Source organism: Nannobrachium achirus, assembly GCF_963921795.1.
Source record: "Nannobrachium achirus genome assembly, chromosome: 9".
NCBI lineage: Eukaryota > Metazoa > Chordata > Actinopteri > Myctophiformes > Myctophidae > Nannobrachium > Nannobrachium achirus.
In genome coordinates, this window is record NC_137818.1 from 57,314,243 (window position 1) to 57,330,393 (window position 16,151).

Here is a 16,151-nt window from a genome sequence, read left to right on the forward strand (position 1 = left end):
TATTTGACATGGCTCAGAGCCAATCATGACACCAGCACTGTGTAAAAACACTTCAAATCACACGCCTCTGCGCTCAGATGAAACACTCTAAAAATGGAACTACTGTGTCTTTCAATTGAGCCACAGGTTTGCTCCTTTTGCCTACACAATACTCTAGCAGAGTCAGCCTCTGACAACCCTATGTCTATGTGTGTGTTCCAGGTATAGTCCATGAGAACGTGAAGATGGGGTCGGACGGCGAGAGCGACCAGGCGTCTGGGACGTCCTCCGACGAGGTCCAGAGTCCAGTTCGCGTCCGCATGCGGAACAACCACCACAGACGCATCTCCAATGAGGTACACGCACGTGCACACGCACGCTAGGGCTGTCACAATTATTACATAATCGTCTAATCGTGATTATTTGACATAATCGTGATTATTTTTCATAATCGTCATAATCGTTTCCATGTCAAAAATAGTGGAAATAGCAGATCTACAAGCTCACAACGCGTCGCATCGCGACGCGTTGTGAGCTTGTAGATCGGCTATTTCCACTATCAATGTTCTTTTTTAAGTATAAAGTTGTCAAATATGTCAAGTAATTTCTTTGTATATTTAGCTTATGTGTCATATCTACCATGTGTAACTTCAAAGCCTAAAAGCCAAACAGAAATGTAATTGTCAACGACAAAAACACAATTAAATCGTTAATCGCAATTATTAGAGAGAAAATTAATCGTCATGTAAAATGTCATAATCGTGACAGCCCTAATGCACACACACACACACACACACACACACACACACACACACACACACACACACACACACACACACACACACACACACACACACACACACACACACACACACCACTGGCACATCTCTCCGACAAGGTACACAACATTCACATGCTGCTATACCAGTGCATAGTTTGTCAAATTCTCAGACCTGTTTACCTTTTTCAGGGTGAAGCAGGTTATGTACTTATAAATATATGAATGAATGTGTGTACTGTATGTACAGTATGAATATATGAATGTAATTTATGTATGATGTGCTGGACTTTTCTCAAGTGTAGAGGCCAAATCCACGTGGCTTTTAAATTATGTAGCCTTATCTACTGTATATGGTGATGTCTATGTGGCATTTTTTCTTTCTTTTGGTTTGGTGCGTGCGTGCGTGTGTGCGTGTGTGTGTGTGTGTGTGTGTGTGTGTGTGTGTGTGTGAAGAAGCCATAGAGTGATGACCACAGCAGTATTAAATCGTGCATTTATAGCGTTTTTTTAAAATATATCTTAAGATTGCATAGATGGTGCATTACATTCACCCATTCACACACACACACACACACACACACACACACACACACACACACACATATTCATACACAGATGGCGGAGGAAACCATGCAAGGCAAGGCTGGGCAATATTAGGAAAACCTTCGATATTCGATAACGTTGTGTAATGCCTCGATATCGATATTACTCACGATATTAGTAAAATCAAACCTCGGTTCGAAGTGGAGCGGTGAATTTGAGCAGCTGTACCCTATGTGAGTGAGTGAGTGAGTGAGTAAACTGTGCCTGTGAGTGAGTGGTGAGTGTGCCTGGCCTGCACAAAACAGCGCCCCTCCTTTAACTAGTGTGTTGTGTGTGGCCACTCAAGGTATTGCCAGGCTACGGACACGGCCAGCCAGCCACCCAGCCACCCACCCAGCCACCCACGGACATACCCACGGACATACCTGTCTATTGGAAGCGCTTTCACCGCTCCAAAAACTATTGCATTATATAGTTTTTAATGTTTTTCTGTCCACTGCCTGCCTAATCCAGATAATGAATAGCATATCCATGTATGCACACTGCACGGTACACATAGAAGCGTTAGGTAGGTTTTATTGAAATAACCACATCTGGTTAAAGAAGGACTGCTTTTTTGCAAGTGCTACATGCATGCATAGTGTGTCTGTTAATTAATTTGACACATACACCAATACCTCATTTCAAGCCGTCATCGTCGATATGTACACCTTGCATGTTGATACCTCGATATTGATACATTTTTGATACATTGCCCAGCCTTAACCCATTTAGAACGGGTACACATTTTGTGTATCATTATTTTATGCTTTAACTAGAATTTTGACCCAATTCTATAAGTGTCTTTTGAATCCTTCTAAGGTTTTTAAGCCTATGTTTCTATGTCAGCAATCTGGCCAGCCATCGTCAAAGAAAAGGTCCTTTTCACTTAACTGGAGCTCAGTTAGTCTGTTCTTGAGAGACTACTATGTCAGTGGTTCCCAAACCTTTTCATGTGAAGGACCCCCAAAATGATATGTATTTGGCCACGGACCCCCATCTCAAAATATTTAGTTCCAGGGACCCCCCAAAAGCAAAATTTGAGTTACAAACGTTCGCTTTGAAAATACATATATTCAAAGATTTGCACACATTTTCACGACTTTTTCAAAAATAGCAGATCTACAAGCTCGCAGCGCGGCACTCGGTGCCGCGCTGTGAGCTTGTATATCTGTATATCTGCCGCGCTGTGAGCTTGTATAGTATATCTGCTATTTTTCAATAGTTAAAACAGTCAATAATCCTAGGCCTAAATGGGTTAAATAAAACATTTGTGGTATACTTTACTGGAGTATTTCCAGTTTACAGTACTTTTACTTCTACTCCACGACATCTCAAATGCACTTTTACTCCACTACAATTACTTGAAAACTTTAGTTACTAGTTACTTTGTTGATTTTGATTATCATTACAAAACATACATTGCCAACATCAGCCCTATATACATTTCATCCATTTGAAAATAGCCAATCCACAGTTCAAGCTCACAATTGTGAGTAATCCGAGACACGTGTGAGCTTGTAGATTGCTATTCTCGCCAGGAGACGCGTAATGCTAATTAGACTCATTTAAATCGGTTTTAATAGTCGATGTACACAGGGTTTAACGTGGTTGAACTGATTGTGATGGTTTATTATTATAAAATAATTTTGCTGTGGACCCCTGGAACTCCCTCAAGGACCCCTGGGTCCTCTGTAGAAAACCATGTTATCCACAGAGAGAACGAGAGAGAGAGACACAGAGAGAGAGAGAGAGAGAGAGAGAGACGCAGAGAGACAGAGACAGAGAGAGAGAGAGAGAGAGAGAGACGCAGAGAGACAGAGAGAGAGAGAGACGCAGAGAGACAGAGAGAGAGAGAGAGAGAGAGACGCAGAGAGACAGAGAGAGAGAGAGAGACGCAGAGAGACAGAGAGAGAGAGAGAGACGCAGAGAGACAGAGAGAGAGAGAGGAGAGGGAGAGAAAGAAACAGAAAGGTCGAGAGACGGAGAGAGAGAGAGAGAATGGGGGGATGGGTGCATGATGATGAGGAGGGAGGGAGGGAGGGAGAGATGGAGAGACACAGATGTTGAGTTGAAAGAGAGCGGAACGGAGGGAGAGAGAGACGGAGGAGAGGACAGTAATTACGGAGCCTGAAATAATTATTAGTGCTACAAAGGCAGGAAGGAATGCGGCGGAATTAGGCTCGGAAGAGACGATAAGGGAGAGACACAGGAGGAGGGAGGGGGGGGGGGGAGGGACAGAGCACAGGAGACACAGGCGGGATTCGGTGATGGGGGGGGGGGGGGCAGGGACGTGCAGAGAATGTTAAGGAGGCAGGGGCTGAAATTTCTAAAAGGGCCTTTTGGTGAAAATATCGAAATAGCAGACCTCCACGCTCACAACGCGTCGCAGTTTTCGGTGCTTGATTTCTACACAGAGAGGGGAATTATTTCAACATAAGATTCATTCACGCATTCACGTTCAGCAGAGTTTGGACAAGGCAATTTTGAATTTTCTTGAATGGTAGGCATGGAAAGAGGGCATTTGCATTTCTTTCACCATAGTAAAAATCACACTTGTGTGAACTGAGCGGTGGAGGCTGCGTGTGTGTGTGTGTGTGTGTGTGTGTGTGTGTGTGTGTGTGTGTGTGTGTGTGTGTGTGTGTGTGTGTGTGTGTGTGTGTGTGTGTGTGTGTGTGTGTGTGTGTGTGTGTGTGTGTGTGTGTGTGTGTGTGTGTGTGTGTGTGTGTGTGTGTGTGTGCGCGCGTGTGTGTATATTTGTGTGTGTGAATGTGAGTGTGAGTGTGCCTGGCCTGAACAGCGCCCCTCCCTTAACATGTGTGGTCAGAAAAGGTATAGCAGGCTACACCACAGGCTACATACAGACAGACACACACACACACACACACATACATACATACACACACGGCCACGCTTTGGAGACGGTGTGACCACCGCTCAAAAACTGCATTCATGGTCTGGAGAGGGGCAGTTTTTTTTACACAGGGATAAAAGGGCAGGGGCTCAATCCCCCTTTGATGTCTTATGTGTGCACGTGCCTGTGTGTGGGGGTGGAGGGGGGCTGCGAAGCCTAATTTATGCTATGTGGCGCGACGGTGTTGCGTTACAAAAATAGCAGACTCGCAAGCTCACACTGTGAGCTTGCAAGTCTGCTATTTTAGGCGCGCCACTTCGTCTCCGTCATGCAATTATAAACTGGGCTTTAAGGTGTAACCTGCTTCAAGCTAAGCTAATGGGACATGTCAGAGGTGATATTAACTATCTATGATTAAGAAAAAGGGGTTGCGAATCAACAATCGGTTTCCTCAGGGGAGTGCTAGTCCCAAAATCCAGGTAGCACATCCCAAATGTCAAATCAAGGGAGGACAAAGTAGCCTACTCACGGCTCGGAACGCATAAGTGTTAATTTATTGGTGTGTGCCAAATGCCAATAAAAAAAAGTGGAAATGTGAGTGCTTTGTCCTCCATCGGCTGATTAGAAATTTGGAATTTGGGATGTGCTTTTTTTTTTTTGGAGCGGTGAAAACGCTCCCAATGAACAGGTATGTCCGTGGGTATGTGGGTGGGTGGCTGGGTGGCTGGCTGGGTGGCTGGCTGGCTGGCCGTGTCCGTAGTCTGGCAATACCTTGAGTGGCCACACACAAAACACTAGTTAAAGGAGGGGCGCTGTTTTGTGCAGGCCAGGCACACTCACCACTCACTCACAGGCACAGTTTACACTCACTCACCCACTCACATAGGGTACAGCTGCTCAAATTCACCGCTCCACTTCGAACCGAGGTTTGATTTTTATGGTAGAAACTATAAATACTTTGCTAAAAACCCCATGTCCGTGAAAATAACTCTGCTGTCCACATATTACCGTAATTTGTTTATTTATATGGATCCCATAGCTAGCTCACCATTAGCTGATGCCTAGATGACTGCCAGTCATCCTGAGGTCCAATACATTAATATACAATAATAACAATCTCAGTGTATCACAAAAGTATCACATAAAAAAAGAAAAATCCAACGGAATAAACAGATTTCAAATCAAAAGTGGCCAACCTGGTATGCAAGCTAAGATGTTACAGTATGTGTTATACTGAGTGTATAGTACATCGTCACTGTCGGGCAGAAACCTTGTATCTCCAAATTTAAAATGTGTATGTTTTTCTAAAGTAAGGCCCTGCTTCACCATAAAAGACTGTCGCACAAGACTAGTGAAAATAGCAGATCTACAAGCACACAACGCCTCGCACCGCTATTTTCACTAGTTTAAATCATTTTCAAAATGAAAGATACAAAACGAACAGTTTTGGACATATACGGTTTCCACCTGACAACAACGATATAAAAGTCTACGTTTCCTTTCGGAAACTAGCCTTTTCCTTTTATGTTGCGAATATTGCCAGGAAGAGGATTCCCACAGTACCATCGACCTATATAAAACACCACCCCCTTCGTTGTGTTAGAATGATACAGACGATGGGTTTGAATCCCTCAAGCTTGTAACTGCGATGTTTTCGACACTCGACGACGACACTGCTGCGCCACGGAGCATGAATCAGCCTTGATAAAAACAACGGTTTCCTCCCCCCCCCCCCATCTGGCTTCCTCCCCTCCAGGAATCTGTCCATCTCATCTCCTACCCTTCTCTACTTGTCCCTGTTCCTCCTCCTCTCCTCCTCCCCCTCTGTCAGGATGGCATTCTACCACAGTGCCAGCCTCCCTCTAGCTCTCTCTCTCTCTCTCTCTCTCTCTCTCTCTCTCTCTCTCTCTCTCTCTCTCTCTCTCTCTCTCTCTCTCTCTCTCTCAGGCACATGCACACGTAGACATCAAAGGGGGCTCGAGAACCTGCCCTTTTATCCGTCTGTAAAAAGGTGCCCTCAAACGCCCTCTTTCCATGCCATACCTGAAGGCAGCATTCAAGAGAATTGCCTTGTCCAAACACTGCTCTATTGAAATTGAATGCAGCATCTTAGGTTGAAATCGAGACGTGTAGGAATCAAGCATCGAAAATAGCAGACCTCTAAGCTCACAATGCATCGCAGTTTTGAGCTTGGAGGTCTGCTATCTTCGATGTTTTCACCAAAAGGCCCTTTTAGAAATGTCAGCCCCTGCCTCTCTAAGATTCTCTGCACGTCCCTGCGCGCTCTCTCTCTCTCTCTCTCTCTCTCTCTCTCTCTCTCTCTCTCTCTCTCTCCCTCCCTCTCTGTCACTCCCCGCTGTCTGTCAGTGTGTGTGTGTGTGTGTGTGTGTGTGTGTGTGTGTGTGTGTGTGTGTGTGTGTGTGTGTACGTGTGTGTGTGTGTGTGTGTGTGTGTGTGTGTGTGTGTGTGTGTGTGTGTGTGTGTAAAACAGTCACATGTGCCAAAGAGCCAGGTCAGAGAGATGCATCGTGGGTAGTAGCGTCAGTGTGCATGCATGTGTGTGTGTGTGTGTGAGCTTGTTAAAATAATATACATTTCAGAAGGACAATGAGGGACCTACTAGAGCTGTTCTGTATTGTGAGTATATGGGGGACACGTGTATGTGCTGTGTGTGTGCGTGCGTGCGTGTGTGTGTGAGATACGTGCGCGTGTGCATGCGTGTGTTTTGTCATTGTGAACGAGAGGATGCTTGTGTTTCTTCATGTGCATGTTGTCACTTGGTGCCCTAGTTTGTTTAAGAGGCGCACGGGTTACGCTCATGTACATAAACGTGCGTGACAGTCCATTCCCTGTAACTGTCATCTTCAGTCGTATGAGTGTTATACCGGGAACGGGAAAGTGTTTTTTCAATTAATCTTTGTGTTTTGTCTGAAACGTTGTCGTGCTTAGGGATGGGACGATATGAACATTTTATATCATGATTATTGTGATTAAATAAAAAGTGATTTACGATATTATCGCGATAATCAAAATCCATTATCCTGGGGCGGAACGTTTGGCAAAAAATAGCCGATCTACAAGCTCAGCTTGTAGATCGGCTATTTTTTGGCAAAGACCTTTGATAGAGAGTGAAAAAAGACTGTATCAAGTACGTATATTATAAGTACCTTTTACCAATTATAGAGGGTTTAAGTGGTACTGCATATACAGCTCGGCAAATAAAAGGTGAATTGATCCCAGTGCATGATGGAGGACGATATCACGATAAATTAAATCCCCGCACGATACGATTATCGTGAGTGTTTTTTATCACGATAAACGATAATATCGCGTATCGTCCCATCCCTAGTCGCGCCCCAGTGTCACTCGCCGAAGATAACCTGATCTACAAGCTCAGAACTGTTGGTTTCTTTCATCAGAGGAGGGGGTTTATGCTTGATTTATACGATGTTATACATTACGCGCCTTGAAGGTGTGTAGGTGGCTCAGGAGTTTCTGTATAGTGGCCGGTCGGGGGGAAACAACAGAAGGTTCCCAGTTCGATCGCGGGCTCCCCCAGCCGTTATGGTGCCAAAGTGTCCTTGAGCAAGACACTGAACCGAACCCCTAACTGCTCCCGATGAGTGTGTTTGGTGCCTTGCACGATTTTCCTCCGCCGACCGTGTGTGAGAACAAGTGAATATATTGCACAATGTGCACACATAAATGCACCATTTACCATTTTGTCTCGGATTCAAATTCAAAAGCCTAAAAATGTAGCAGATGTACAAGCTCGAAACACGCCGCTTTTGGATCTGCTACTTTGATGCTTTTGTGTGACGCTGTACTTTGATCAAGTAGGGGTATTAATTTACGGGAGAAAAAAAAACACCAAAAGTTAGAATACGGAGATTGGAGGTTTCTGCTACGACAGCAACAATTTCTTGAAGTGTCGCGTGCTGCAAATAGCCGATCTACAAGCTCACAACAGCACATCGTGTCGAGAGCTTACGGTATGTAGATTGTGCGATTTCAGCGTGCGACACCGGCAGGCGACCGCGCATAAATCAGGCTTTTACTTTTGGCACTGTACTGTACTTGTATATTGATTGTTTGTGCTTTGCCTTGCATATACAGTCCAACACATACATCCTTGTAGTGATTAATAATGTACAAGCGCAAGGTTTCTTTTCCCTCAGCTATGTGTTTTGTGTGGGAGCAGCAGTGTTTGTTTTTGTGTCCATCCATCCATCTTCAACTGCTTTTTTCCAGAATCGGGTCGCGGGTTAGGGCTGTCACAATTATTACATATTCGTCTAATCGCAATTATTTGACATCATCGCAATTATTTTTTCATAATCATCATAATCATTTCCATGATGAAAAAAGTTTTCATATCTTTTCTTTTAAGTAAAAAATTGTGGAAATGGCAGATCTACAAGCTCACAACGCGTGGCATCGTGACGCGTCGTGAGCTTGTAGATCGGCTATTTCCACTATCAATGTTCTTTTTTAAGTATAAAGCTGTCAAATATGTCAGTAATTTCTTTATATATTTGGGTTATGTGTCATATCTACCATGTGCAACTTCAAAGCCTAAAAGCCAAACAGAAATGCAATTGTCAATGACAAAAACACAATTAAATCGTTAATCGCAATTATTTCAGTGACAATTAAGAGTGCCAGCCTATCACCACTAGAGGGCGCCCAGTGACCAGAGAATAATAGAGATATGCTGGTAATGCATGCCCAAGCCCTGGAGCCATGACTTGCCTGAACACTTTCCTTTGTGCATGTACAGGAAGAGGATGAAGTTAGCTTGAAGTTAGCTATTGGCTACCAAGCATTTTAGAAGCCTTATTTTCGTCAACTTAGCCATGATTAAACCTTGCACACCTCATGCATGGGAAAAAAACAGAGAAGAATGAGCTCTAAAAAATCCAATGCAATCCTGGATTGCATTGGAGTGGATTTGTGCAGTTTGTTCACAGCTTTCAAACAAAAAAATCCGATTGGAAATCCGTTCAGGCATTCTTGAGATAATCGCCATTATGTTTTACATGTAATGTAAACAAAAATGGCTGCCCTGTATGTTAGATGGGGTTGTATGGGGGTGGAACATGCAAAATCGCGATTGAAATCATGTTCACCAGATTTGATGGGGTCCAAAAAAAAAAAAAAAAAATTCAACAAAATTTTTTTCAATTTTTTTTTTTTTTTTTTAAAAGCCGAACTTGTTCGGGATCGGCACTCTACGATACGCTAATAAAGCCGAACTAGTTCGGGATTGGCACTCAAAGAGTTTTAATCGTCACGTAAAATGTCATAATCGTGACAGCCCTACGCGGAGCTGAGATTTCCAGTGTTCCCTCTCCTGAGCAACATTATACACTTCCCCCTTGGAGAGCCCCAGGCGTTCCCAGGCCAGTGTGGATGTAATCCCTCCATTTGGTCTTTGTTCAGCCACAGGGTCTGCTAAACCCAGTGGGACGTGCATAGATGACATCCCTAGGAAGATGCTCTGGAGGCATCCGTACTCGATGCCTGAACCACCTGGCTCCTTTCCAAGCATAGGAGCAGCGGTTCAAATTTCAAAACACAATTTCAATTCAATTCAAATAAGCTTTATTCGGCATTTATTGGCTTTATTGCAATGTTATATAATATATACAGTACATGTTGGCAAGGGTATATATGCTAATGATTTTTGTAGAAATCCTTCAAGATTCACTTTTGGGACAATTAGCAGTTTGTCTCCCAAAACTATTTAAAACTATACAAAAAAAGCCTCATATTAAAAATGTGTTTAAAGGTAGCAGCTCTGTTTATACATGCAGTAGGTCTATGCCAGAGATCCACTCTTTACAGAGGAAACATAATGGTTAGTAGTCCTTAGGGTGCTTGTATTCCATTGGCTAACCTTTTAACAGTTCACACAAATCTTTGCTGCTGTGTTGGCAGCAAATTGAATCGTTAAATCGCCATTTATTTGTGCGACAATTATCCGTCAAGTAAAATGTTGTGATGGTGACAGCTATTGCTCATTTTGATTTAATTTTAGTCACATTTTAGTCATTTGAAATGTTATAGTCTCGATTTTTGTCTTTTGTCGTCAAAATGTATTTTGGTGGGATTTGATGGCGTCCTAATGCCAGTGATGTTACGATTGGTTGCATGCTGAAAATAGCCAATCTACTTGTAGATCGGCTATTCTCAGAGCACAACACCCGATCGCAACCAAACATAAGATGACTCTTCTCCACTGGTCCCTCCCTAACATTCTATTCTAGTTTTTATTTATTGACGAAATTGTCGATATAATTTAGTCCCAGTTTTAGTCATCATAGCTTAGTTTTTCTTCCGTTTTTGCTAGTGAAAAAAGGGTGGTCGACGAACATTTTTCCGTGGTGGTTTTAGCCAACGAAATGAACACTGGGTGACAGACCGCCCCTGGAAGTGTGTGTCAGTCAGCAGCCTTAAGGCAGGGGGCTCATATGAGACACTGATGATGACAGGCTGTTATGTTAGCCTATTGAGTTCACATAAAACCATTAGGGGCTTGAAATCCTGCTGCCTTTCATCCTTCACATAAATAAACACCCCCAGAAGCGCACATGCAGTACATACATACTGTATACACAGGGGTGTCGCACCAAATTCTGGGCCCTGGGTACAAAGATTCACTCACAGTTTGTGCTTTAACTATTGAAAAACTGCAGATATACAAGCTCACAGCTCGCACTGCGAGCTTGTAGATCTGCTATTTTTGAAACATCTTGAACATTTTTCGTGCAAGTCATTGAATATTTCAAATCCTTCTGAGTTTTTTTTGGAAAACCTCTCTTTCTATGTCAGTGGTGCTCAAACTTTTTCATGTAAAGGAACACCAAAATGATATGTATTTGGCCACGGACCCCCATCTCAAAATATTTAGTTCCAGGGACCCCCCAGAAGCAAAATTTGAGTTACAAATGTTTGCTTAAAAAATACATATATTCAAAGATTTGCACACATTTTCACGACTTTTCAAAAATAGTAGATCTACAAGCTCGCAGCGCAGCACTCGGTATATCTGCTATTTTTCAATAGCTAAAGTATAAAATAATGAAGGCCCCTCCACCTTGGGCCCTAGTAACTCAGTCCCACGTTCCCCCCCTTGTGACACCCCTGCATATACATACCGTACATACATAGGATATCGGGGTCACATGTATCCTGTGGGGATATTGGGACCGAAGCCAGCCAGCCAGTTGTTGGCTGCCATGGAAACTAAGCGTGTGATTGGCATCCCGCCGCCTCTAGTCCTGTCCTATATCCCAAGGTGTAGGATAAGAGGATCACCGGGATGCATTGTGGGAGATGTAGTGTGATGCGGTCGCTTGCTTGCTCGCTTGCCGCGCCGTGCTCACAATCTATCGCGATTCCATCGTTGTCAACGTTGTGTGAAGACATGCAATCAAGACAATAATCTGCACTGAATTTACTACAGCTGCATGACTGACAGTTTGTTCACTGATCTGATTTATTAACCCATTAAAATCGGGAAAGTGTCTGCATCATTTTAAAATAGCAGATCTTCAAGCTCATAGTGCGTCACGTTGTGCATTTATAAACTCTTTGCTTCTGGGGGTCCCTAGGTACAAAATGTTTTGAGATGGGGGTCCGTGGCCAAATTCATATAATTTTGGGTCTATCTTGACCCATACAAGTCTGTAACTCTGACAGTGTACAAATGGAACCAAATGGACCCTAACGGGTCCATTTGGTTCCATTTGTACACTGTCAGAGTTAAGGGGAGACCTTGAAATTTGAAAGTTTGAGAAACTGATGAGTTGGAAGGAATAAAGTAATGTTTATCTCTAAAGCACATGTAAACACAGCTTAAACTGAACAAAGTGCTGTTACAAAAGCATATTGTATGACAAGTATATTTGAAGTTATTGGGCCCCAAAAGCCAGCAGTAATGCACATTTTACTGGCCTCCTAGGAAACAAACTGCTGAGAGACTCTACAGCTCGACTAATAGTCCAGCTAATTCACTTGTACAGTATTTTTTAGGGTTTATTTTTTTTTATCTACTTTTTTTTTACTATATCTACTGCATAGTACTGTGTTCTATCCGTCTGTCATTCAATGTTACATGAGATACTTCAATGGTTTCCTGGAAATAAGCTTAGTCTTTTCTAGGATCTCCTTTTAGTTGACCTTGTACCAGTGAACTGTACCGTCATGAAACTGTACCTTTTTCTTTGCAAACTTCTAATAAAGTCATCAATCAATCAATCAATCAATAGTGGAGTGGTAAAGGCACGCCATACCTCATCGGCTCTGGTGTCCAAGGTTCGATTCCCAAGCCCGAGGTACGCTTGCTGCATGATGTCACCCCTGACTCCCTCACTTCCTGTTTCTGTCTCTCTTCACAGTGGACTGTCAATAAACACAGAAGAAGGCCCCAAAATCTCGAAAATATATCTTTTTAAGGTCCTTCTCCTTACATACAAAACACTTAAAGCAGTGGTTTTCCACCTGTGGTCCTTGAGGGGATTCCAGGTGGTCCCCAGCTAAATGATGGAGAGTTGGTAACCAAATGGACCCTTATATTATTAACTTTTGAGAGTATAACATGAAACCAAAAGGACCCCATTTTACGCTCTCAAGAAATTATTGTTTAACAGAAGTCTACACAATTAGAGAATGTAGAAGAATTATTTGGATCAACGTTGCTTGTTATCTCTCCTATGGCACCACATCAATACAGCATGTAAATGGTGGTCCGTGTTTCAAATGCTGTGAAATGCTATGAAAAGGGTTGAAAACCACTACCTTAAAGGAATAATCTAGTAAATTGCTAAATCCCTTGGCATTTTACGCTGAAAGAACTTGTTCTGTGTAGACTAGAAATCCATATCGTACGCCGCATCTTCAGTAGATAAAGAGTGTGGGGTCGTGCCAGTTTACCAGTAGCACGAGTGGCTGGCTGGCAGTAAGTAAGTAGCACTTGTTTTGCCTCGTTTAGGATGCATTTTGCCTCGTCCAGAAGGCATTCAACTTCTTCCGTCATTGTTGTTTTACATCAGTGACTCAATGCTCGCACTGGATAACCTTGCTCCTGAGTATAGGGTCGGGTGGTGCGTGCACCCAGTGCACCTAGGGGTGCAGCACACTTAATTTGCAAACGACAGTGCACTGACTGCACTGAATTTCAAAACGACCAGACAGCTCTCAGTGCATTATCTCCGAACGCTCCCATAGAACGCACCTACCCTTCAATAGCTGGAGATTCCTAGCGCCCTAATAACTGCAGAAAGGACAGAAGATTATTTGTCAGGTCCGAAAGCTATCGGACACATTAGTTCCCTAGATATTTTCAAAAAGCATCTTCTTTTATACTTTAAGCCTTTAACTAGCTGCACACTTGTATCTCGCCTGCGCTTCAGTACTGCAGTTCACATACTATGTATTCTATGTATGTTATTCTTTTTAACCTTATATATATATTTGTTGTATTATTATTTCATTCTCATGTGGGTTTTAATTTTGTATTCTCCCTGTAATGTTTTACCAGTTTCTTTTTGTAAAGCACTTTGAGCTGCAATTCCTGCATGAAAGGTGCTATCTATACAAATAGAGTGTATTATTATTATTGTTATTAAAAGGCCAGTAGTGGCCAGTAGCAGGGGAGCACCAACTGCACCTTGTACTTGTAGTCACGACCGTGCGGACATCGCATCCGAGAGAGATTTGTGAGATCTAAGAGCGAGGCCTAGAAGAGGAGTTGAGTGCCAGCGAATGGCCTGGGCCATTAAAAGCAATCAGCAGGATCTTAAATTGAATTCTGAAATGGACAGGGAGCCAATGAGGAGAGAGAGAGGCAAAGGACCGGAGAGGGTGATGCGCTTGCACTTTTTTGCAGCAGTCAACATCCTTTGCAGCTGCATTTTTAGGAAGGACCATCTGCGGGCAAGATAATGAAGCCTGGGGCGGCGAACTGCAGCAGTCCAGACCACATGTAATGAAGGAGGCGTGAATTACTTTTTGCCATATCTGTGAGAAATACAGAATGGACTTTGAGTTTGGAAACGGTTTGTGATTTTGTCAAGACGGCTCAGACTCGAGTAATGTGCCATGGCAGGGTTTACATGGGGTCCCCAGCAAAATCTGTATGCTAAAAAATTGCAAGATGCGCAAGCTCACAAGCCTGTATTACTTTTTTGATGATTTTAATAAATGTTTATCTTGAAAGTAATGGAACATTGTGCATACATTTGAATTTTGGCTCTGGGTACCCGGACTCCCTAGCACAATTTTCTTTTTTCAGGTGGTGTTTCGCGGCCAAACATTTTTCATTTTGGGGGTCCTTATCAAAAAAAAAGTTTGAGAATAACTGTGCTATATGTTATATTACTACATGGATAAGGATGGTAGTATGAGCAACCAATCTTTATATTGAAACGCTCTCTCTCTCTCTCTCTCTCTCTCTCTCTCTCTCTCTCTCTCTCTCTCTCCCCCCCTCCTCTCCTTTCTCAGGACATAAATAAGCGCCTGTCTCTCCCAGCTGATATTCGGCTACCAGAAGGCTACCTGGAGAAGTTTGCCATGAACAGCCCGCCCTTCGACAAGCCCATGAGCCGCAGGCTACGACGCGCCTCATTGGTCAGTATCGTGTGTGTGACTGTGTTTGTGTGAGCGCTTGTATAATAATACTATAATTGCGAGGGCCAAATGTCCCAGAATTCCCAGAAATTGTATGAGTTCGTTTTACGATCAATAAAGATTCAGGTTGTCATTAGGGTTCAGGACAAGGCATCAAGAGCTATATTTTCGACCCCTTAACCCACATAGTTGTGTGGCGATGTCACACACCGAAAAACCGCCGTTCCACAAGCTCACAAAGTTGTAGATCTGCAATTGTTCTGCGTTTTTTTTTTTTTTTTTTTTTTTTTCAATGGCGTCCTAAAATGGCGACGTCCGCCTCACACGAGCATAGTAACACAAACAGGTGCGTTTTTGTGTGCGTGCAAAGCTTCGGCGTGAGCTAGCTCCCAACCAAACTAGCTTTTCGCCAACCGCTCTTAGCGTCGCGCTGGCCTCTCTGCACATTGTCTTTGGCCGGTAGGTTTTGGATGTCGCGCTGCTCTTTGTGGCGTGGCTTTGTTGCCGCCGTGAAAGCACCACCATCCTCCAACGCCATTGTGCATCACTGAGACGGTTGACTAAGGCTATTATACGTATTGTGTGCGGGTGAGAGACAGTGAGTGTGTGTGTGTGTAGTGCGTGTGCGTGCACACAACTGAGCGCATACACACAACGTAATGCAAACGCCAACCAACACGCACAGAGTTATGGTAGTATAGAGCTGACAATGGCTCAGGGGGGGTGTCTGTATTATGTATTCAGGCCAAGAGCATTGTGGGTATGGCTATGGGGGTGGGAGAGAGATGGGGGGGGGGGGTGTTGTTGTATGGAGAGAGAGTGAGAAAGAGAGAGAGAGAGTGGGGGCGAAGGGATATTATCTGCTAGGCTAAGATAATTCATGAATATTCAGAGTTTTCCTTTTTATTATTATCCCAATCTACTCTCTTTTGTATCGCTCTTCAAGTAGTCCTACTTCTATCCCACTCAGCGTTTTATTTTTGGGTTTTTTCTCCGTGGTGGGTGCTGCTGTTGCTCCCAGGGGCGTCACAAGGGGGGGGAAAGTGAGACTGAGTTACTAGGGCCCAAGGTGGAGGGGTATTTTATACTGAAGAAAAATAGCAGATATACAAGCTCACAACGCGGCACCGAGTTCTGCGCTGCGAGCTTGTAGATCTGCTATTTTTGAAACGTCGTGAAAATGTGTGCAAATCTTTGAATATTTTTTAAGTGAACATTTGTAACTCAAATTTTGCTTATGGGGGGTCCCTGGAACTAAATATTTTGAGATGGGGGTTCGTGGCCAACATACATATCATTTTGGGGGTCCTTCACATGAAAATA

The 16,151-nt window shown here is 43.4% G+C and overlaps 1 protein-coding gene across 3 annotated transcripts in view; it reads left to right on the forward strand.

The window, feature by feature from the left end:
* LOC308291942 (cyclin-dependent kinase 17-like) overlaps positions 1 to 16,151 on the forward strand; it is a 138,792-nt gene that overhangs the window by 72,537 nt on the left and 50,104 nt on the right. For all 3 annotated transcript variants that reach the window (XM_080734097.1, XM_080734095.1, XM_080734096.1), the window contains 2 exons: positions 202 to 335; positions 14,703 to 14,828. In XM_080734097.1, the coding sequence (XP_080590223.1) occupies positions 202 to 335; positions 14,703 to 14,828 (260 nt within the window). The remainder of the gene's footprint in view (positions 1 to 201; positions 336 to 14,702; positions 14,829 to 16,151) is intronic.